The sequence below is a fragment of the Tiliqua scincoides genome, chromosome 2 (genome assembly GCF_035046505.1).
Source record: "Tiliqua scincoides isolate rTilSci1 chromosome 2, rTilSci1.hap2, whole genome shotgun sequence".
Lineage (NCBI taxonomy): Eukaryota > Metazoa > Chordata > Lepidosauria > Squamata > Scincidae > Tiliqua > Tiliqua scincoides.
The window spans coordinates 227,452,627-227,477,113 of record NC_089822.1 but is presented as its reverse complement, the minus strand read 5'-3'; the positions used below and the strand labels follow the sequence as shown (position 1 = coordinate 227,477,113).

Here is a 24,487-nt window from a genome sequence, read left to right as displayed (position 1 = left end):
GGACAACAGCATTATTTGTGATAGAATTTGCATAGTCCTTGGGCAAGGTGGTATTTAATTCTTTAAAAGCAGCTCCAAAATCAAAACCACAGAAACAAGGGCTGAGTGATAAGCACCTAAATATATTTGCCTCTGACTTTCTGTTTGCGGGTGGACGTGCCAATAAACACCCCATCAGGGCTGCAAATCAAAATCCTGAATTTCTCCCCTGAAAGGCGGGCTGGGAGTCACAACAGCAAGATTTCTAATGTGAACCCGGAAGTTCCCTACGGTCACTCTAGGTTTTTGTTGCCTCTATGTTTGCTCAGAAGACAGAAGGCCGCGAGTGCGCAGGCGCGTTGCCCGGGGAGGCTGCGTGGCGTCTCGCGTCAATCAACATGCTGAAGAAGAGATAGTACAGTACTGTGGGGGGAGGGGCGCGTGAGCGACGAGCGTTGCCAGGGAGACCCAGAAGGGCAACATGCGAGCTGCGCTGACCTGGAGGGACAAGGCCGAGCAGTGGTGAGCGAACCCGGGGGGGTGGGGGAGGAGGTGAGCAGTGGGGCTGGCTGGGCAGCACCCACCACCTCGCCTGGCCGCCTGCACCCTCCTTTGAAGCGTCCCGTCCTCAATGCCAACTCAGGGCCCAACCCTGCCCGACTCTCCAGTGCTTCCCTTGAGGAGGCCCCTCACTGCCCCCCCTCCACTGCGGGGATGCAGTGCGTGCCCCACTGGCATGGCTGCACTGGAAAGTTGGATAGGATCAGACCCTAAGGCTGAAATCCTATCCACACTTTCCTGGGAGTAAGACCCATTGATATAATAGGGCTTGCTTCTGAGTAGACACACATAGACTTGTACTGTGGCTCATGGATATGGCTGCGCCAGGGTTGGAAAGTTGGATAGGGTTGGAAAGTTGGATAGGGCCCTAAGACTTAAATCCTATCCACACTTTCCTGTGAGTAAGACCCTTTGACTATAATAGGGTTTGCTTCTGAGTAGACAGGCATACACTTGTGCTGTGCTGGTGCTGGAAAGTTGGATAGGATCCAGCCCTTGAGGATGAGCTGGCTGAGTGCTGCATTAACACTGCCTTGGAAACATCATGGGCTGGATGACCAGGTGTCCTAATCAGAGGACAAAGCACCACAAAATGTGGTGACATCCAAGAAAAATGTAGGGCATGACAACAGAAAAGCTAAAAACACTTTTGTATTGATTTCATGTGGTTAATTTAAACACTATATTAATTAATATTAAATTTAAAACTATATATAATACATTACATATACAGGTGTGTGTCATTTAACATCCTTCTGCTTAAAGATGGGCCACATATACAACAGTGGTCAAAGCACAACAAAGAGGCTCTTAATGAGACAGTCAGAACTCCCATAGCCTGCAGCAGAGTGTCTGTTTATCCAACAAAGAGGCTATTACTGCAGAGAAGAGGCATTCTATCTGTGCAGCCTGCTAGTGCCTGGCAGGGAATGTCTCTTTGCACCACAAAGGCAATAGATTGGGCTGAATGTTTGCTTAATGACCTAATTGCATAACAACAGGGATTGAAAAACAAAAAAACTGATGGTGGGCCCTCACAATTTTCTCACCTTGTCAGTGTGCCATGAGATAAAAAAAGGTTGAAAATAGCTCCCTTAACTTGAAGAGGCCTCCCTTACTGCACCACCCCACTCCAGGATGCAGCACACATCCTGTTAACATGGCTGCATCAGAGCTGGAAAGTTGAACAGGATTGGGCCCTCAGCCTTTCATGTACCCAGTTTTCCATTTCAGCTCCAGGCCTTCAGTTGAGCTCTGAAGCTCTGGCCCACACTGAAGTTTAAGACATTACTGGGATAGTGGACGCCTAGCTGTACACCAACATTCTTCTGTCCTTTTGTGCTTTTATGTGGGTTGGAGTGAATGGCATGTTAGTAGGTGTATGGATGTATATATAGCAGCTATTTTCAGCCCTTTTCCTCTCACAGCACACTGAGAAGGTGCTAAAATTGTCAAGGCATACCATTGGTCTTTTGAAAATTGGGAAGGCATACTACACTGCCAACCAGGGGCTCCCCAGTGGCCCTACTAATATGTGACCCTCCCTCAAACTCCCATGGCATACCTGCAGACCATGGTGCACCAATGTGGCACAGTGATTGAAAATCACTAATATAGAGAGTGACACAAAATAAGGGGCATTGGGGCAAGGGTGACTATAAGCAGGTAAGAGAAAGGTCTTTGCCAGATGTTCTTTTTAAAATAAATTTATTAAATCTTTAAACTTCCAAACTAAGTGGAGCAAGGTTGATCGTGTCTGAATAGTATCTTTGCTGGATTCACGTTGGTTAAATGCAGAAATGATTAGCTTCTGTTTCTAAAGATAAGCTTTACAAGAGGCTGGTTGTCAGAAAAAAGGGTACATGGAACAAGTACGCGTTTTACTAAATATTGATATAGCATTTCAGTGGTTTTCCCATCCTTTGAACAAAGAGGGTTGGACTTCAAAGACCAAGGGAAAGGGAGGATGCGTGGAGGCTAAGTGAGCAGAAAAAATGAGACAGCACTTCATCTTTTTACTGCTTACATGGTGCAGAAGTGAAGGCAGGTCATGGATTATGTGAAGGCAGGCCGTTTTTCCATGCTTTTTGATGAATGAATGAATTCATAAATGCCTATCTGTTAATCTTTTTTTTTTTTAAAAGAACAGTTTAGAATCCCCTTTCTCAAGATTTCATACAGACTTTCAGCAGAGCAGCTTTCTTTTGTTTGTTTCCCTAATCCACCAGTTGTTTCTATTCCCATTTTTACTGCTGTTGCTGCTCTGGGAAAAGATGGTATGAATTGCTCCCTGCTTCTAAAAATTTCAAGGGTAGGTACTGTAGGAGATATGGGGGGAGGAAGGCAGTGATGTATGAAATCCTCTCCCCAGTCCTGTTGTTGATGCAAATTTTGCATGACCAGGTTTGCAGCAGTGACCTTAAGGGAACTAGCCTCCTTCCCACAAGTAGTTCATCATCTGTAATTTTCAGGCTCTGTAAGAGCAGGGCTTCTTCACTTGGGCTGATATCTACCAGACAACAAAGTGAGGGCCTGGAGGAAGATGTTCTTCATAGACAGCTTCCCAGCCCATCAGGTGTTCCTGCTTTCCAGAGTGCTGACTCTAGCTTATAGATGGCACCGCCACTGTTTTTCACTGGGTAAGCTTCTTTTCCTGTATATTTTATACAGGAATTTTATAGTAGTCTCTCATTCTTGAGCAGCAGCTCTATCACATTATTGCTGGAAGCTTCTTCTTTTTTTTTTAGTATTGCAGCCTTGCCCCGTATATGTTTACCTGCAATGAAGTTCTGCTGATTTTAGTGGGACTTATTTCTAAGTATGCTTAGAAATGGAATCCATTTGCTGAAGTGAAGACTTTGGTCAGTGGGCCTGCGCTGTATCCAGCTCAAGTTTCAGGCTGTGTGAGGCTTGGCCCGAGGCAAGGGGAAACTTTTCCCCTTACCCCGGGGAGAGCTGCAGCCCAATGGGGCTACTTGGATGTGCACCACCTAAATCTGTGGCTAAATCCGAGCAGCCTAGAGCTGCTCCAACCTCCCCAGGAACGGGTAGAGATTCAGCTCCAGCGCTGAACCCAGCTGCAGTCGGCACAGGGCCACAGCAAAGCAGGACAAATAGCAAGGGCTTCTGGCAGTAAGTTTTGCCTGCGGCAGTGCATTGCAGGGCGGGGAAGGGCAGGAAGAGGTAGAACTGGGTGAGGGGAGGGGAGGAGCAGGCTGGGGAGGGGGCAGAGATGCCAGCAGACCCTGCTGCCATATCCTGACACTTTCCCAGGCTGGGAAACTTGACATTGTCTGTGTTCAGTAGCAGGCACAGATCTGAGAAGACCCATTGAGGCTGCCTGGGTCTTGCCCCAAAGAGACGTGGTGGTGCTTCCCTGGCCCCATTGGCTGCAGGGTCGCCATTTCAACGCTGCTGCATCCCTAAGAGAAGCTTAGGATTTGGCTACCCATGAGCTTAGGATTTCTGTTCTAAGTAACTTGATAAACAGCAACATTTAATTTTATTTGAGATATTTGTATCCTGCTTCTCCAATCCAAAGGCATTATAGCTTACAACATAATTAAAAGATTTTGATGTTAGGAATACTGTATGTACACTGGACTCTGATTTGGCAGATATCAAAGCCCCTAAATGTAATGGAATTGTGGAAATGTTCAAAGGACAATTTGGGTTTATGAATATTACTTCTGAGCATTTATCCACACATATTAGCCTCTTTAAAAACTTTTTGTAAAATAGTGGCCTATGCTCCCAAGAGTGTGCAGAAATACTGTACAGTATAGTAAAGCTGTTGCTAAGAGCGAAGTCTCTTTCCTTTTTAATCCCTTCCTTTTTTCTTTTTAACAGTATATTTGACCTTGCCTTTAAGCCTGATGGAACTCAACTGATAATTGCAGCTGGAAACAGATTATTGGTATGATGATTTTAAATGGTACTTTATTTGTTAACTGACATCTTTGTATATATGATAGAATAATAAAAATGTATTTAGCTGTTGCCTAAAAATTACCAGCAAATATGCTTGGCAAATGAATGAGTTCCAGACACATGGTATTTTGAATGTGGTTTAATGCTTGTCTTTCAAAGTCTGGAACCCCTGATCGAATTAAGATGACATCTGGCTTGCTTTTAAAAGAAAATGAAAATGGCATGCTGCAATCTTTAATATGCTTACAGCACTTGGATGTATGTTTCCTTCAGATCAATGTATTTTCATCTGAGTAAACAGAATTGGAACGTGGGCATATCTGCCTCTATTTTAAATTGCTCTCAGTCTAGCACTGTTGATCTGTGTACTGAAGTCTTACATTCTGCTTTATATTATATTTCTATAGGTATATGATACTTCTGATGGAACATTAATCCAGCCCCTGAAAGGGCACAAGGAGACAGTATACTGTGTAGCTTATGCAAAAGATGGTAATTGGAGCCTTCTGAATTTCTTGAGCTCATTGATATTTAGCCAGGATCTAGTATGTAACAGAAAAAGGAGTCATTTTTATTATTTTCTCTTTTAATATTTTGGGGAGGGGCTGTAGCTCTATGTTAGAGCACCTGCTTTTCTATATAGAAGATCCCAGGTTCAGTCTTCAGCATCTCCAGATAGGGCTGGAAGAATCAACCAGTGTAGACAATATCGTGACAGATGAATTAATGTTTTGGCTTAGTATGGGATTGCTTCGTATTAAATATTCATATGAAATTTTCTTGACAAAGAAAATATTATACCAGCAAATGATACTAACAAAGGCCACGGTTGAACCTGTTTAGCTTCATGTGGGTTGAGAAAATAGGAAAACAGTTGCAGAGATGGAGTTTGGATGACTGCTAATCTGTTAGTCAGCAGTTCCCAAACTCTACAGGAGTTCAGGAACCACTGTAAGTGTTTGCGGGGGAGGGGGGAATGCAGGGCTGCCATTGGGATGATTGTGCAGCTGCCAGAGCTTTCAGGAGCATTTTTACACTTACCTGAGCTCGCACTAGCCTCTGGGGGGTGTAGGGAGGCCTGCGGGCACCCCCATAGGGCTCCCCAAGCCTCTAAAAAATCTAAATTTAAAAAATAAAGATCGTGACCCACTTCTGGTTTTTGATCATGAAACTGGAAGTGGGTCATGATCTTTACTTTTAGATTTTACGAGGCTTGGGAATCCCTGCAGGGACATCTATGATGCTCCCTGCAAACCTTCCTGTTAAGGTCAACATGAGCTCAGGTAAGTGTAAAAATGCCTCTGAAAGCCCTGGTAGCTGATCACATCTCTGCATTTCCCCACTCTTCGCCACTTGAAGAGGCACAGACAGAGAGTCTCTCTTTGAGAATCCCAGTTTGAGAACCTCTGCTTAGTAATAAATGTTTTTACTTTTTAAAGTGCTTAATTGTACAGTCCTTGGCATGTTTGCTTGGAAATAAGTTCTACTGTGTTCAGTGGAGCTTCCTGTTAAGTGAGTATGACTGTTGGATTGCAGTCTTAAATTAACAAGTGCAATCAAACTGTTTCATAATTTATGAAGATTTCCCCAAAATTTTCTAGGGAAGCGTTTTGCATCAGGGTCTGCTGACAAAACTGTGATTATATGGACTTCAAAGTTGGAAGGTATCTTGAAATACACGTAAGTCATTTTTCATAGTCTGCTTATCTTCATTCTTAAATACTAATCTTGAGTATGTACTCCAAGCAAGTTCATGTTAATAACAAATAGGAGCATTAGGAACAAGAGTAAGAGGACAAACCTACAGAAAGGAATCATTAGAGAAGAATATAAAAAAGAATATATAATTCAGGGGTCAAGAAGAGGATGAGAAAGCAAAACTTGAGGTCTTAGCTCATGTTGTCCTTTACAGAGATCTCAAAAGGCTTCAGAAGTCCATTTAATGCACTTCTGAATCCTGCAGTATGCATAAGTACTACTGGGTTTGGTACTGTACTCCTCATTTTCTTGGCAGTCCACATCTTGGCAGTCTGCAGAAGGTGAAGCACTGGCAGCATCTGTAAATTCTGCATGTGGAACCAGCTTTCTGCGAGGGAAAGGAGATGCTGTACCTTGGTGCTGCCCTTCAGCACCCAAAGGGTAAAGGGACATACTGCTGCAAAGTGCTTGAGTATATTAAACACTTGAGAGAAGCTGCAGTATTTCATAGTGAGTCAACAGGTGTCATGGTACATGATTGACGTTCTACCCCCCATGATTGAGCCTACCCCAGTCTGGCGAGGAAGGGAAGATATATTCTCAGTAAGTTTCATGCATTAAAAATTGGTCACTGTGTTTAATAAAGTAGCACAAGTTAAACCCAGTTGCAATCTGGTGTCTTCACTGGAGCTGTGTGAGCATAAATAGAATGCTAGATGCAAGGAGGTGGCAGCAAGATGCAAGTATCTTGTGGTCTTGTGTGCTCCCTGAGGTATCTGGTGGGCCACTGTGAGATACAGGAAACTGAACTAGATTGGCCCTAGGCCTGATCCAGCAGGGCTCCTCTTATGTTCTGTTCTTTTTTTAGTAGGCAGAGGTGTTTGTTTCCATGAGTAAAATAGGATTACAGTCTAAGTCTTACTGAATACATTGGGCTTACATCAGAGGGTGCAATCCTAACCCCTTATGTTGGTGCTTCCCAGCACCGACATAAGAGCAATGCAGCTCTGATGTAAGGGAACAAACATTCCCTTACTTTGAGAAGGCCTCCGTGAGTGCCACCCAACTGCAGGATGCTGCACACGTCCCATTGGCACCGCTATGCCAGTGCTGGAAAGCACTGACATAAGGGGTTAGGATTGCGCCCTGAGTAAAATAAATAACACTGTTTTCAAACACCTCTATCAATACGATCTGTGTGTACTAAGTACAATTTATAGTTCTTGAAAAGAGAGCAACATGTGGATTGATATGTCAGAATATTCCTTTCCTTTTTAATCCTCTAGAAAGTGTTTTCTATAAGACATGTATATTTTAATTACTTGTTAGCACCCCAATCCAATAAAATGCAGCACTGCTACATATAAATATTTAGGCTGGGGTGTGTAATCAGTGCTATGCAGCTGTCGCAGGCAGATTTATTGATGCAGTGTTGAGGATCAAGGGTAAAAATATCTGGGTCTTTTTTTCAGTCATGCTTAAAATGCTTCCCATTTTCAAATTAATGTATTGCTTCTGAACTATTGTTAAAGCTAGTTAAATTTGTTTTCATTTGCATTCAGCTTCTGCAACAATCTGGCAGTATTGTAACATAATCCTCAGTTTTTTATGTTTGAGTATGCCGCTTCTAATTTGGTTTAGGCACAATGACTCCATACAGTGTGTGTCCTACAATCCTGTTACTCATCAGCTGGCATCCTGCTCCTCCAGTGATTTTGGTATGTCTTTCCCATCTGCAATTTCTTAAGGTCCAATCCTGTGATGTGCTGTATCAGTATGGAAGAGATGTGTTTAATGGTGCAATGATTATTAAATCATTGGTATAAACTGACCAGGTCAATTCTCTACTTAACCAAACAGCCAGAAGCTACTTAGCAATATCATATAAAACTGATATGAGGCATAGAAAGAGACAGCGATAAGGTGGGACTGGGGACAGTGTGCCTATGGGATGTGGCTATTCTGTTTTATGTAGTAGTTTTTAAGTTTTGCATCAGTCTTTTACAACAAAATATTCTCATAATAATAAAATTAGTTGATCTCATGGTTTTGTTACTGTTGTTTTTAAGGCTTGTGGTCTCCTGAACAGAAGTCTGTCTCTAAACATAAAGCTAACAGCAAGATTACCTGCTGTAGGTATGTAGCTACTTCAGTCAAATTCAATAGTTTTGTTCTTGCAGAAAAGAAAAGTTTGCTTATTGAAAAGCATATGTTGTGATATACATCAAACCAAAATATACATACATATATGAAATATATGGTTTGATATACATCAAACCAAAATAAATGTAAATCAAGTTACATCTAACAATGCAGTAGCACAGAGAGCATGATATGGCAACAGAGAAATGGACTCCCTCTTGAGTTTACAAACCCTCTTGAGTTTACAAACTGTGTGTGACTGGCAGGCTTTCCCAGATAAAGAATTATGAAATGTATAAATTAACATTTTGTGGAAGACCTATAGGAATGATTGTGCAGGTGAAGTAGAGATCTTCCTGGTGACGCTGCTGCTCTACCTTTTTCAGCTTGTATACCCTTCAGCCCAAATTGCTGTTGTAAAACCAACATTTAAAAGTTCTCTTCCATCCCATAACCACACTTCTGTTGTACTAATCCATACTTTCAATCAAATATTTATTGGTATGAATCAGTGGCATGGAGCTGTATAATGTGTTGTTGTCTGGAACCTTTATACCCCCTAATATATTCGTAGAAATGAATTTCTGTAGGTCACTTGGCTCTCTGGAAGATTGAGATGTGTTTCAGCCTGTTCTGTTGTGCTTTTTCCCCTTGTGATCTCAGTTGGACAAATGATGGGCAATATCTTGCTCTTGGAATGTTCAGTGGTGTTGTCAGCATAAGAAATAAAAATGGTGAAGAAAAAGTCAAAATTGAAAGACCAGGAGGATCTTTATCTCCAGTATGGTCTATTTCTTGGAATCCATCAAGGTAAACTAATTATCTTTCCTATAAACAAAGTCATAGTATTATTGTGAAACAGAAAAATTAGAGGTACTATTCTTAACTTCAATGTTCTGTTTGTGCATATTTAACTATTTGATTTATTTTTGTCTGTAAACTGCTTTGTGAACTTTTAAATGTTAAAAAGTGGTATATAAATACCGTTAATAATATTAGTAACATGTATGGAAATCCTTTTTTATTGCTCTAAAGCCTGCTAAGATTTGTTGAGAACAGCAAGATTTGTATCTTTGAAAGATGTGTGACTGAATAGCTGAAGTGTTCAGAATTGTTTTTTGATACCTGTTTTTGCATGCATGGGAGACTCTGCACAAATCATTTTTCTCATGGCAGAGCACAGAAAATATAGTTGATTATGAAGTGAGTTGCTTCATGAGAGATAATGTCCTCAAGAGGGTGCCCTTGATTAATTTTATAGATGATGAGATTTGTGGGAGGAGGCCATCTCTCAGATAGGCAAGACAAGATCGAGAATGTCTTCAGACAGTATTTGGCAACAAAAGCATGCCACTGTACATGGTATTATAATCCTGGCTCCATGCTATCTGATCTGTATAACCCATAGGCAGCGTGAATCCATTACACAATGTATGGGTACATGCAAAATATTTATTCTTAAGAAGTTTCTTAATGTTGCTCGTTTTAGGTCTTGGAAAAGGTAGTATTTTGAGCTATAGTTGACAATTTCCTGGTATTTTCTCCCACTGTGTTCTGCTGTATCTTAAAGAGAGCCATATTTTCTTAAATTTGAAAGGAGTGCACATTGAAAAGAGGTCTACTTTATCTTTAATACAAAGAGAAAAAGATTCAAAATCTGCCTGGGCACAGTCCTTTAATGCTAGAAAAGTTGACTTTGGATTAATATTAATAATTATTTCAAAATATTAATATATTTTGAAATTTGAGTTTTGTTGTAGTGGTAGGAAATGCAAATGACCATTGATATTTACAGTCGTTGGGAGAATCTCTGGAATGCTAGAGACGGCGAAGAAGAGGAGGCAGTTCACAGCTGTTTAGAGGAGATACCAGTTCTGAAGTCCATTACATGCAGTAGTCAGGGTAGTGAGGCAGAGGAAGAAGAGCGTGAGGAAGAAGAGAGCCTTAGGGACGCCAGCTCGTGAGTGAAACCTCAAAAAAATAAAACATTACTCTTTTGGAATTTATGTAAATCTATTAGGGTGGCTCCATAGTTGGAACTCATGTCCGTGCAAGGGCTCACACCGATGGTCAGGGAGGCCATCCCAACCTGAATGGGTAGCAAGAGCCCATTGCTGTCATTGCTCCTGACTACTGCCTGGTAAACCAGTATGCTTGGTGATAATTGCTGTCTGCTGCTGCAGCTTCTTCCCACCCTTGCTCAATAAGCCAGCCAGGACTCAGTGGGACAGATTTTAAGGAAGCAGTGGGGATCAACAGCAAGTAGGAGTTCTCTTTTGCGCTGCCACCTGTAACTATAGTAGCAATAACAAATGAGAACTGTCATTTATCCACTGCCTCAGTATCTTTCCTGGCCTGGTACCATCATTGCTGCCCAGCAGGGAAAACTACTGGGGAACCAGGCAGCAGACAGGTAAGAGTCCTCCTTTGCTGCCATTGCTGTAGCTGCGAGTGGCAACATGAAGGAAGACTCACATTTGTCTGCTGCCCAGTTTCCATACAGCATGGGGCGGTAACTGGCATGAATGTGTGCTTTCCAAAGCAGGGGTGAGTGTGCCATTGCAGGGACCATACAGAACGTTTACCTCAGAATCCCCCCTCCCCCCAAAAAAAACTTAATTCCACAACTGGGATCTGTGTTTATCCATCAATTGATAATGAATTATCAATCTCTGCTTCCTAGTGCGTAAAGAGTGTTGTGTAACCACTTAAGATTCTTTATCTCATTTTGAATCGGGTACAAAACAAGCTTCACAGTGCTTGCCCACACTGCTACCTGTCAGAAGGTTTCCTCCTTATCTAATGTGGCACTTAGAGATAGTATGCAGTATTGGAAAATGCATTATTTCTGTTTCTGCATAAGCTGTTCTCAACAGGAAGTCTGCCAGTGATTATAGGTTCCCATACTTGTGTGCTTGACACCATGAGCTCTCAGAGCTTGAAGAAAGCTGATACGGAAACTGTCTGCGTTGGTGCAGCACACTTTGGCCCTGGGGATTTGCAGCCCACATGCTTGTGTTGTCTGAGAAGCTCCCAGAAGTACAAGAACATTGTTGAATGATACAGACAGTTCAGTCCAACAATACTGATCATTTCTGCTTCCTGCTAATTGGACACAGACAGTTTTTGTCCAGAACAGATTGAACTGACTCAAGTTTCACATGGCCGATAAGCTATAAAAGATTAATTTGAATTAATGGGAAGGCTTGAACAGCAGCGTTTTGACCAGGATCATGTTGTTGGAAAACCTGGCACCTTCCTCAAGATGGTGGGATAGGAGGTATATTTAGGATTTACAGGTGAATTCTTGTAGGTGGATGTTCGTCTTTATGGAAGTGTGTGTATATTTAGCAGTGTGGAAAGGATGCGTGTTTATGTAAAGTAGAATGGGTAGCTAAGATTGGGATCTCAGTGTCACTTGTGACAGTGTCCCTAGAAGACAGAGCTCAGGTAAATCCTGATTGGCTGGTCAGAACATACAGCCGGGAGAGGAAAGGATTCTCAATCATGGAACAAAATATTGATATGGAAGGGTATAAACCTTTGAAGAGGAAATTACGTAATTACTATATAGAGATCTCAGCAACCTCACTATAATGTGTGTGTATTAGTATTGCTTCAGTTACTTGGTAGAGCAATAATTTGGTCATCAAACTACAATAATGAAAACTGGTTATCATGAAATTTCCGTTGACTAGGCCAGAGCTTCAATTCTATACTCTCTTACCTGAGAGTAAGGGCACAGACCTAACTCACTTTCCAGCACTGACATAAGGGCAATGCAGCTCCGAGGTAAGAGATCAAACATCCCCTTATTTTGAGGAGGACTCTGTGTGTGTCACCCAACTGCAGGATGCAGCACATGCCCCACTGGCACCGCTATGCCAGTGCTAGAAAGTTGGTTAGGATTTGGGCCTTAGTCCTAATCATCTCCATGGGGCTGAGTAGACATGCACAGGATTGCAATGTAGGATCCATTTTCTCTGCCATGTATCCATCTTTTTCACTATTCCAGGCTTTAAATCTGTTTGTTCCCAACGAAAGTACAGCATCCTCTTCTCTGAAAATCTGAAACAGCATATAGGCTGAAAGCTAGCAGACTAAGGGTCCAATCCTATCCAACATTTCAGCACCAGTGCAGTCGCAATGCAGCCCTGAGGGAACAAATGCTCTCTGACCTTGAGGAGGCCTCTGTGACTGCCTCCCCACCATAGGATTCAGTGCATGCCCCACTGGCACGGCTGCACTGGCACTGGAAAATTGGATAGGATTGGGCCCTAAGAGGTTGGGGAATCCAAAACCAAAACTTAATCCTAGAGATTATTTTGCTATGAATCTGTTGAAGATAAAACTTGTTTTAATTCAGGCGAAAATTTGATGCAATCACAAAATCTTGGTGATCCTGATACTTTTCTCTAGTACGTGTCACTGTATTAGAGATAATGCTAAATAGCCTCTAGTGCTTGTAGCATCTTGGGAACTGTTTATTACTTATCTTAATTGACATTTCCTTCTCTGCTTGGCAGAGATGAGCACAATGACATCTTAGCTGTGGCAGACTGGGGACAAAGGCTTTCCTTTTATCAGCTCAGTGGCAAGCAAGTAAGTAGTATGTTTACTTACTAAGTAAGTAGTAAGTAAGCAAGTAAGTAGTATGTTACTTACCCCAGCAGTGTCTGTTCTAGTGGCTGTCTGCTGGTATTCAGCCCTTTTTGACAGGGATCCCTTTTGGGACAGGGAGCCATTTAGTTATTTGATTTTCTCTGTAAACCGCTTTGTGAACTTTTAGTTGAAAAGCGGTATATAAATACTGTTAATGTTAATGTTTATACATTGTCTTGTAAAATGCACCTGTTGTTCTTCTTCCTTGTAAAATTGAATTTGCTGTTGAAAGTTTCTCTTATTATGTAGCTAAGGGCCAGACAAGATGTTTCATAAGGATTTCATGGGTAAAGCTCTTGATGTCTTCAAAAAGAAGCGGTGGGACCCACCAATTTGGTTGGGGCCATTGTTCAGGTCCAGAGGATCTTTAACTCTGCCCCTGTGCTAGTTGTAAGCTTCCCCCCTCCCCTCATAAGAACCTTGGCTGGGAGGAAAAAACATAGAGGTACCTGTATTTTTCCTCCCGTGACCAATTGCAGCGTTAATTGTGTTTGTGTGTGGATTTTGTGGGGGATCAGTGCAGAGATAATGGGTTGAATACTCTTCCTACTACCTACCTGATCCCCAGTTCAAATGGGAGAGGGGAGCTTGCAGCTGACAAAGATGAACACAGAACTAACATCTAGTTTGCTTTCTTCCAAATCATAGGATTATTTGCTATTCCTTTTATAGTTAAGTATTAACATTTTGCCTGACTTCTGTATAAATAATTTGCTGCTCATGGCTCAGGTTTGCAAGTTGCTGAGGAGATAAAGAAGCATTGTTCTCCTTCATCTGTAGCCAATTCAAACTGGGCTCTTTCTCAGATACATTTTAAAGTAGCTCCACAGCTGTTGAGTTGTGCCACTTGCCAATACACCATTATTTCAGAGCCAAGGACTGCTGAACAGGAATATTCTGGCTGGGCACCCTTCGCTGGCTGGAAGAACTGAAATGAAATAGGAAGTAGGCTTGCCAGGTGTTGCTAGACCTAAACTCTCAACATCATCATTTGTTGTAGGAGGAAAAGACAGCTCTAAAAGGTCTAACACGAGCACCTGACAAATCTAATAGGAACATGTCCGTCATTACAGTGTTACCAAAGATTGAGAGTGCTGCGTTTACGATAAAAGGTTATTGATTGTTGTTAAGCTTTTCTTTTATATTCTCATAGATTGGAAAAGACAGAGTCCTGAGTTTTGACCCTTGCTGTGTCAGTTATTTTTCAAAAGGAGAATATATTTTACTTGGAGGCTCAGACAAACAAGTGTCCCTTTATACAAAGGATGGAGTGCGCCTTGGCACCATTGGAGAACAGAGCTCTTGGGTGTGGACTTGTAAAGCTAAGCCAGATTCCAACTATGTGGTAAGGAGAGAATATTTGTAAATTCATAAATCTGTTGCCTGAACCCCCTACCCATGGCAGCACCAGTTTTATGAATGCTGGTTCAAAATGTACTGCACATGTACATTTGAGCACCTAACAGAATAATAAGAATGTTCTACATCTTTTCTTTGATTCTTTAAAACATTGTTTTCTTTTTTTCCTTTTCTCTGTTGAGGCTACAAGGAATCGTGTGCATGAAAAATAAAATTCAGGTCTCGGTTGCTATATGTATATACTCGTAAATAGTGGTCAGGTCATCTAAAATTGCCACATCTTTGTTTTATTGTTTAATAGTTCACTGTAAATGGCCTTATCTGCCAACTCAGTGTAGCTCTGTATGTTGTCAAAATACCTTCAGAATTCATCACATGTTATTGTAGCCACTTCTTCTGTCTGTTTAGCTGTTCAGCATAATTTAGATACAGTACATGCCAGTGGGCTTTTGGTGAAATGTTGCTTTCTCTTCAGGCAGTAGGAAGTCAAGATGGGACTATTTCATTTTATCAGTTGATTTTCAGCACAGTCCATGGCCTTTATAAGGATCGGTATGCTTACAGGGACAGCATGACTGATGTTATTGTACAGCACCTCATCACTGAGCAAAAAGGTAGTTTTGAGCATTTGTTGAACTAATTTAGTGGTAATCAGTACTTATCTGCCTGTTTGATGGACTTAACCCTTTCAATGGCTTGAGAAACAATGGTTCAGCCTTCTGCAGGCTGCCCCCCCCTCGCTCTCTCTTTAAAAAGATCACTCTCCCCCCTTCCCCACCTTGTCCAACTTCATCTGTGGGGAGATGGGAAGGGGGTTAGCAAGTTGGGCTTTCCAATGGAGTGCTTGAAGTTTAAATACAGTAGGAAGGAGGGAAAGGGGGAACAAGAAGGAAAGAGGAGATGGACTCAGCAGTTTCAAATGACTGCTTCTCCCTCGCTCAGACGCCCGCTCCCACACACAGCTAATTGTCTCCTGCTCTGTCTTGGGTGCTGCTCCAGAGATGCCTCTTGGGCGCTGGTGCTGAGCGAGGGGGGCTGCTGATGGCTGTGGTGGCAATTGTCCTGCCCTGCGCTTGGAGCTTCTGCAGCTGGGCAACAGCCTGAAGGAGCACGTGGACCACACCCGCACCACACCCGCAGGCAGCTGCGAACGCTCAGCAGCAGCCCCAGCCTGCACAACCTCCTCTCAGCAGAAGATCACTTGCTCCCTCGCTCTCTCCCTCCCACAATAGTGATTGGCTGGCTCACTCGCCTCCCCCCACCCTCGCTGCTTGCCTGCCCCGGAGATAAGGTGGGGCAATGATTCAGGCTGCTTTTCTGGGAAGAAATTTTTCACCTTATAGGCGAGTATCTACAGTACATTAATGTTATAACAAGTGTAAAGGGGTTAAGCTAAAATCAGCAACTCATTTTACTGATGTTCTCTCTTTTCAGTAAGAATAAAAAGCAGAGAGCTTGTCAAGAAAATTGCCATCTACAAAAACAGATTAGCAATCCAATTGCCGGAGAAAATTCAAATTTATGAGTTATATTCCGATGATTCCTCAGATATGCATTACCGTGTGAAGGAAAAGATAGTGAAGAAATTTGAATGCAACTTACTGGTTGTATGCTCTGAACACATTATTTTGTGCCAGGTAAGCACCCAACAACTGAATCTGAAAATGAATAATACATTCCATTTGAAACAATGTTCTGTAGTGCTGAATCAAGTAAGAGTAAAACAAATAAGAATGTTTGTCTGAAGTCTGATAAGTTATTTCAGGGATGTTCAGCATGTTAAGTGAGTCAATAAAGCAGTTGTTCAGTAAGGTGCATGTTCCTTTTTGACTTGTCCCATTCCAGAATTCATATTTGGCTTGTGCCAAAGATGGACTATGAATTCTTCATCACAGCTGTGTGGGCAAACATCCTGCCTTTAAGATGAACTGATCATTGTTTTAGAGATCTGTAGAAGAAAAACCTATATATGAGCATGAAGACTATCTTCTCCTCCCAGGGTGGTATAGCTCAACGTCTCTAGGGGATTTTAAAAGGCCATGCAGTGGAATAAGAAAGACATCTCCCTAGTGCCTGTCTCTTGTGGTTCAATCATTGGGTTTCCAGCCTGAATGATCCCACTCCTACCTTCTTAGGGTCTTGGTTTTGCAAACCTTGAAATCAAATAGAGGCTCTCCTCCCTCCTTCTGTCAGCAAGTAGAGCTGCTGAGGATGTTGGAGTGCCTAAATGGTGTACTGTTGCAGGTTCTGGGGTCTAGGAGTATTATAAGTCCCAGACTTTATTGTGGGCTTCTTCAAGCTCTCCTATGGCCTTATGAGGAGGGAGCTTTCTATCCCGTTGTACTCCCTCAACTGTTAGAATGCTGGTGGATTTCCTAGTTATTCAGTGGAGGAAGGGTGCATTCCTTAGTATGGGTTTGCCCTTGTGTTGCTAGACAGGGTCTAATTAAGTCACATGACCTCCTCCACACAGAGGGCTCTCATTTCCCAGTTTGGCCTTGCCTCGCTGGCAAGAGGTCGCAAGTCACTTTGCTCCCTCATTTTGAGGGACTTTTTCACTCTGTTTTTTTTCACTGAAGTAAACTGTTTTTCTACTTTCCTCCTCCTTCCCCCTTGAGGGGGCCAGTCCTTTAAGGCACTGGAGGGAAAATGCGGTGAAGCTCCCTCAGGGGCCCGCTTTGGCAGTGGGAGCTTAAATGTTTTCATGAGGCAATTTTGTGCCGGGAGCTTCTTGGCTCCCCCGCATTATTTTTCCCCTAGTCTGTCAAGCGGTGAAGGCAGTGACGGTCCAGAGGATTCACAGTGCCCACTGCCTTGTTCTCCAAGTGCCGCTGCGACCCGAACGGGTCCCAAAACTTTGCGCCTCACACCTGTTATGGCAGAAATGAAGGAGCTGACAGGCCTCCTCTGCCCACGCTTCGAGCTCTACTCGTTGGGGGCAAGGCAGGCACCTTCTATAAATAGAGCGCCCATCCTGCCCAGTGCTCCCAAGCTTCAGTAATTGACCTCAGACCTCTGAGGTGAACCTTTTGGGCGCCATTTTCCTTTTGCACGTTCGGTCTTGGACTAGTAGGTGCGAAGGACCGTTTGACCTCAGGTAAGTGCTAATAATGGCCTCAGTTGACTCTGCAGGCTCAGCCTCCATTGCCCAGGGGAGGGGAGAATTTGGCTTCTCAGGTTCAGCAGAGGAGGCACCCATTTCTCTAGGAAGGATCCCCGTCTCTCAGGAAGCCCAGTCACAGGCTATGTTGTGGGCCCAGAACCTGGTAGGCAAAACTGTGGTAGAAAAATTAGACCCTGCAGCAGAACATGTGCAGGAGCCTCGGTTGCTGCCTGGGCTCCTGAGTAAGAAAACTAAATGACCCGAGTCTTCCTTGGACTCCTCGCTCTTCTGCCCTTTGGAGGCAGAGGAATCGTCCCCCAACCACTAAGTCTTCCTCATTTATGAGGTCCACCAGGCTCAAGACCCCCCCACAGAACATAGCTTGAAGGGGTCTGGGGTTGGACGGCTTGGTGAGTCAGGCTCCTTGGCGGTCTCTTTCTTCAAGGGAGAAGGACAAACTCTCCAGAGAAGAGACACCAGTGTGTGCAATCACTTAGGCTCTTCCTGTGGACACTTTCCTTAGATTGTGTCCAGGGCAGCCAGCGCTCTTAGCCTTAATCCCGAGACTGAGCCTACTACCTCTTCTTCTGCCACTCTAACAGAGCTGGGGACGAAGTTTTTTGTTTCCTCAGGGCCCTCGCAAGACAGCAGAGGTTCCCTTCCCAGATGCATTTAAATCTGTCATGCAAGCAGAGCGAGCAGTGCCTGCGCAAAAGAAGCACACACCAAAATTGATTGGTAAGCTTTATTCTTTACCACAGAAAGCTTTGGACACTGCAGATTTCCAAAGTAGATGCACTGGTGACTGGTTTATCATCCCATGCCATCATTCCTTCTGAGGGGGAACAGGGTCCGAAAGACCCATGCAATAAGAGAGTTGAAGGGACACTTAAAAGAGTGTTTGAAAACTCCTCCTTTTTGCTCAGGGCTAGTGCTGCCAATGCTAATGCCGAAGGCTACTTATTACTGGGCAGAAAAACTAGCTGGTGCTGATTCTTCTCTCCCCAAGCCTGGGACGGATACTTTAAAGAAGCTAGCTCTATCCACATTCTTGGCTGATGCGTCCCTTGATATACTTCAAATCAGTGCACATTCCGTGACTTCTTCCCTGCTTGCCATGCACAATATCTGAGTTAGGCACTGGGACAAAAATGCAGCATCCCAAGCCAGGCTTGCAGCCCTGCCCTTTATGGGCAATAAACTCTTCTGCGAATTTCTTGATCCTGTTTCTGTCAAAAACAAGGATAATAGGAAAATGTTGCCTACTAATAGCAAAAAGAACGTTAACCCTCAGCATCAGTCTTTTGAGACCAAGGATGGTCTTTTTGCCTCAAAGGACAACCTGAATTAGAGCTCAGTTGAGCAAATTTATATTGCATCACCACACAGCAAAGTCCTCCACCTTTCCATCTTTCAGCCAGTCCTCTAAACAGGACAAGGGCAGAACTACCTGATGCCATGCCACGCAGACCCAGTGCTGGTGGGGGCAATCTCCCCACTGTGTACTCCGATGTGTGTATTCCAGAGTCTACTCAGTATTCTTCCTTGTTTAAAAAACAGCTTTTCTGGATCTCAAGTGGTTAAACTTTCATAGTCTACCACAAATTCCACAGGAAAAATATCAAATTAGTTCTGGCCCTGGGGAAGGCAGATTTCCTCTGTTCCGTAGTCCTTTCAGAGGCTTACCTCCATATTTAACAAGGAAGACCCACAAGCTTTATCTCAGATTTTGTTGCACTGGCATCAATACAGAGCACTCACACTCAGGTTGACATCATTCCCCAGGGTCTTCACCAGGATCTTGGTGACAGTTGTGGCTTATCTGCACCAATAGGGGATCTTTGTTTACCCCTGGCTGGACAATTTTCTACTCTGGGCACTCTCCAGGGTTCTAGTCTTGGACAATGTCCTGACCACGATTAAATCCTTGGAATTCCTGGGATATGTGATCAACCATACAAAGAGTTCCCTTGTTCCTTCCTAGACCCTGGAACACCTCAGGGTTCTCATCAATACAAGATCCTTTCAGGTAGCACCATTTTAGGAGCCTTGTCTAAAGCTAAAGGAACTCTTGAAATTAGTTCTCACATCCAGCTCCTTGGATGTGATGCAATTATCTAGGCTGCTAGGAATACTAGTCTCTCTCCAGGACCTAGTAACTTGGACTCAGTTTCGCACAAGGTGGCTTTAAAAAGTGCTCCATCCGTTTCAGCCACAAATAGAGATCTAGGTTCACTTACACATCAGAATTCCCCTGCTTCTCCCCTGCTTCCACTGATGGTTGCAGAAGGAACGACTCGTGAAAGGGGTGAGTGTGGAGGTTCCGCACAGAACCATCAGAGCCAACTTATTAGGATGGGGTGCACACACTCCAGGTCTTTTCATTCAGGGCAAGTGGACACCCCAGAAGGCTCTGTAGAGCATAAACCTAGAATTGAAAGCCATTCACATAGCTCTCAGAGTCTTCCACAGCTCCCTACAAGATCACCATAAACTTGCAGAACAGACAATGTATCAGCCAAAGCTTTTAAATCACCAAGGAGGTACCAAGGCCCAAGGCCTAGCTCTAGAAGCATCACTCCTTTTTCACTAGGCCGAGATGAATTTACTCTCCCGCCAAGCAGAACACCTAGCAGGAGTTCAGTACCCTGATACACACTGGCTCAGCCTCCAGAGGCTCAGGGAGGCGGAGTGGAGGTTTCGAACCCCAGGCTTTCAAAGACATGACTCTTCACCTGAGCACTCCAGTCCTGATTCAGTTCACATCAAGTGACAATGCCCAACTTTGTGATCCTTTTCAAGGTATCAGCAGTACGGTGCAGAAGCATGGATTATCTAAACACTGAATGGCCCATGCCTTCTCCTCTCCCTTTTCTGCTTCTCCCTCTGGTTCTCAGTCATCTGTCTACTACATGCACAAGTCATTCTAGTAGCGCAGAGGTGGCCGAGGGGACCCTGGTTCCCAGATTTCCTCAAGCTATCCATCAGAGTTCTTGGAAATTTCCTCCCCATCAAGATCTCCTCTCCCAGGGGCCCCCTCTTTTACCCACAACCTATGCAGTTCCACCTGACTGTGTGGAGTTTGACAGGGTAGGACTAGCTCATCTTGGCTATTCTCGATTTCTGCCTGAATGGCATCTAGACACCATTCCACTTACAAAAGTTATAACATCTGGAAAATATTTGGTACCTCTACATGGCTTTTTCACCATCCAATCCCAGTGTGCCCACAGTCCTCCTTATAAAATGGCTTGGACAACGGCCTGCAGACTAACACCACAGACAGGCTGCAGCCTTTCAGGGCAACTTAGGAATGGATCTATTGAGTAGCCTATCAGGGCTCCATAGGAACGGGTCTAGGAACTAAAATATTTCATCCCCACATGTTAACCTCACATTAAGAGATTCCTGAGAGCCATTAACTCCCCTGAATCCTCCTCCTGTCAAGAGAATTCCTACTGGGACTTTAACAGGGTTTTTGCAGGCTCTCACTGGCCCATGTTGCAAACCCCTGGCCAAAACTCCTATAAGAGAAATCATTTTCAAAGTTTCCTTTCTGGTCAAAATCACTTCTGCTCTCAGAGTTTCAGAATTGACTTCCCTGTCCATGCTTCTTGACCTATGTGTGTTCCATAAAGAAAAGATAATGCTATGTACTGACCACACTTATTTCCAAAGTAAACTCTTTCTCTCATAGACAGCAGGAAATTAGTCTCCCCCCCCTTTTTTTTTTTTGCAAGAACCAACCCATCCACGAGAGAAAATGTGGCACAGGTTGGATGTGAGAAGAGCACACCATTTTTATATTTAACATACCAAGCTGCTTCATAAGTGAAGCTCCGTTCATTGTCTTCAGGGAAGTTCCACAGGATAGAAAATCTTCTCCTCCATTTTAGCATACTGGATAGTGGAATGCATAATAAAGTGCTATAGAGCAGGGGTGTCCAAACTTTTGGGCAGGAGGGCCACATCATCTCTCTGACACTGTGTCGAGGGCCGGAAAAAAAAGAATTAATTTGCATTAAAATTTAAATAAATTTACATAAATGAAATTTATTAGAGATGGGACTTAGAACGAATGAAGGTCTTGCAGTAGCTCAAGGCCTATAAAAGGCCTTGCACTAAGCAAGGCCGGCCTTTCCTTTGCAGTCACTGCTGCATCACAGACGTGAAACAGCAAGTAGTGGAGGGAGCCTTCTTCCCACAGCTCAGGCGAGAGTCGAACAGTTGTCCTCATACTAAGAGCAGTTTCGTTGGGCCAGCACGGGCTCCAGCAAGTCTCCGGGGGGCCAGAGACTCATTGGAGACTGGGGGCTCCCTGAGGGCCTGATTGGGAGCCCCCGAGGGCCACAAGTGGCCCCCGGGCCGGGGTTTGGGCACCCCTGCTATAGAGCATCAGAGGTCTCTCCTCCGGAGGGTGAACGCAACCTCTCAGAGGCGTAGCTACCTCAGGTGGGGCTACCTTTGCAAGGTGTGTTGCAAAGCAGCGACACGGACTTCTCTCCACATCTTCACCAAATTTTATCAAATTGATACTGCTGCTTCTTCAGATGCCTCATTTGGGAGAAGGATTCTCGAAAAGGTCCTTAATCCCTAAGTGAACGTCCCTATCTCCCACCCAGAGGGGTACTGCTCTTGAACATCCCATACTAAGGAATGCACCATTCCTCCACTGGAGAAAAGACAAATTCCTTACCTGGGAAGTCTTGTTCTCTGTGGAGGAAGGGTGCATTCCACCCACCTTCTAAAATTGGGGATGTTCTCTCTCCTTGGGATTTTTGGGGGCCAGGAGAAAGTAAAGTCAGAAACCTTTATTGGCATAAATAATAAAACCAGGGTGTTAAACAGAAAAATGACCGTATACATTAATTAAACTCAACTTCTTGAGTCATTTCTTGTATAAAGGCAATAAAGGTACTTTGCCATGTTAGTTGTTAAAATCTCATTCCTGCTGGTTAGTCACTGGATGGAAGATAGTAGGGTACTTTCCCCTCTATTATTCTATGCACCATTTAACTTGACTCAAGGCTCTTCCTAGTTTCTACTTCTTACTGTGCCCGGAGATTTGTTTTCCTATCAGGAGTTACTGTGGATTGGTTCTTAAGCTTGACATACCATCAGGGAAATGAGAGCCCTCTGTGTGGAGGAGGTCATGTGACTTGATTAGACCCTGCCTAGCAACACAAGGGCAAACCCATACTAAGGAATACACCCTTCCTCCACAGAGAACAAGACTTCCCAGGTAAGGAATTCGTCTTTTCCCACTGCGCCACTCTCCTGCTAAATCTTGCTTTTGCAAATTTCCTTGTCCTTGCTTTCAGGAGCTGATACCAGCACCACCACCTGTGCAGCTGATCACTGTCAGCTGTGCTGGCTTCAGCTAGATGCCAAATGACCTGACAATGGCCAAAGATATCATCAGTTGAGTCAGACTGATGTCTGTGTTGAAAACACATTGCTAAAGAGAGTTGGCACCTCTGCATCCATTGTTAGGCAAACACATTGTGGGAGTTATTTTTATCAGAATGTAATGTGTTCTTTTTCCATTTTAGGAGAAAAGACTCCAGTGCCTCTCATTCAGTGGTACTAAAGAGAGGGAATGGCTCATGGAATCTCTCATTCGTTACATAAAAGTAATTGGAGGACCCCCAGGCAGGGAAGGGCTGTTAGTGGGTTTAAAGAATGGCCAGGTGAGGTTTCATGATAAAGTTTCTAATGTAAAAAACTTTGATGTGTACTTCAGATATATTTAGATGCTTCAGACCCTAATGAAGAATTTGTCATTATGTGTTTGTTTCTTAGTATCTTTGTCTGCTGTAAATAACAAATGGCTTTGCAAGTTGTATGTGCAAGTTCATAGAGAGTGGCAATTAATCAAAAGCCTCTTTTCTGCTTTCTCTTCTTGATAAGTGGAACTGATAGCAATTAATTTGCAGTTAAGTTGGAGAAAAACCTGAAGTTAAGACCCAGTGGTAAGCAACATAGAAAGCATGGATTTCTATGCCTTCTAGGACTTGCTTGCAAATTCCACAAAATGAATCTCTGGATCATTTCAACACAGGAGATTTTAGCCCCTGTATGATTGTATGTCAGTTCAATAACTTGGGTCAAGGTGATTGAAAGTATGAGGTTAATTTGCTCCTGATTTCTGCAAAACGAATTCTAGCCACCTTCCAAAATCAATTCATCATCTTATCCCATGTTTTCATTTTTATTAATTATAATCCCTTCCAAGGACATAATTGGGACAAAAGCAAATAAACGACTTCAGACTTGTCAGGCTAACTATTCTCCTGGGTTCTTGTTCTCTCAAGTATACAGCTGCTCTAGTGCAGGAGAGTGACAAGCTGTTCTGCTTTTAATAAGACCTTGATTAGCTTTCTGAACTTAACCACATCCAGATTTTGAAGATATTTGTGGACAATCCTTTTGCAATCGTCTTGCTGAAACAATCCACAGCTGTACGTTGCCTAGATATGAGTGCATCTCGAAACAAGCTGGCAGTGGTTGATGAAAATGACACCTGTCTGGTGTATGATATTCACACCAAAGAGTTACTCTTCCAGGTAACCTCTACTAAGTCTCAGTTTTTTCCTCTTTTGATCCCAGCCATGCTATTGTAAAGAGCTAGATCAGAATGATAGCCCTATAAAATAAATATTTTCTCTGGGTTGATGCCTGCCTGCTGAAGTAAGAAGACCAAGAAAAAGCTTTTTTACTCCATGAGAGGATAAGAATAAAACTTCCCCCCCCCCCAAAGGAACAAAGAAATATGGAGCAATGCTGTATCTATTGCAAGCTCAAAAAAGGAGCTGGGGAATAAACAGAATGGTCAGAAAATAAATAGAAAGGGGGGAAAAAGAAGCAGAGAGCAACTGTTTAGATGTGTTTATAATTAGCTTTTAAGAGCCACACTAACCTTCATTAAGAGAGGACAGGGGAGAAAATTGAACTTTGTAAGTCTCATATCTGCTGCTGTTGGGGCTAGCTGACCTATAAGACGATGCATTTTTGGTACACTTCTGGCATATTTTTCTTATGTCCATCAATTAT

General features: G+C 43.3%; 1 protein-coding gene across 2 annotated transcripts in view; it reads left to right on the top strand.

Annotated features, from left to right (window-relative positions):
• Window positions 1-385: 385 nt before the first annotated feature.
• IFT122 (intraflagellar transport 122) overlaps window positions 386-24,487 on the top strand; it is a 72,261-nt gene continuing 48,159 nt past the window's right edge. For both annotated transcript variants that reach the window (XM_066614171.1, XM_066614172.1), the window contains exons 1-13: window positions 386-501; window positions 4,390-4,456; window positions 4,878-4,962; window positions 6,072-6,150; window positions 7,810-7,886; window positions 8,238-8,304; window positions 8,974-9,120; window positions 12,837-12,912; window positions 14,126-14,317; window positions 14,807-14,945; window positions 15,766-15,968; window positions 22,987-23,124; window positions 23,836-24,000. In XM_066614171.1, the coding sequence (XP_066470268.1) occupies window positions 461-501; window positions 4,390-4,456; window positions 4,878-4,962; window positions 6,072-6,150; window positions 7,810-7,886; window positions 8,238-8,304; window positions 8,974-9,120; window positions 12,837-12,912; window positions 14,126-14,317; window positions 14,807-14,945; window positions 15,766-15,968; window positions 22,987-23,124; window positions 23,836-24,000 (1,476 nt within the window). In that variant the 5' untranslated portion in view covers window positions 386-460. The remainder of the gene's footprint in view (window positions 502-4,389; window positions 4,457-4,877; window positions 4,963-6,071; window positions 6,151-7,809; window positions 7,887-8,237; window positions 8,305-8,973; window positions 9,121-12,836; window positions 12,913-14,125; window positions 14,318-14,806; window positions 14,946-15,765; window positions 15,969-22,986; window positions 23,125-23,835; window positions 24,001-24,487) is intronic.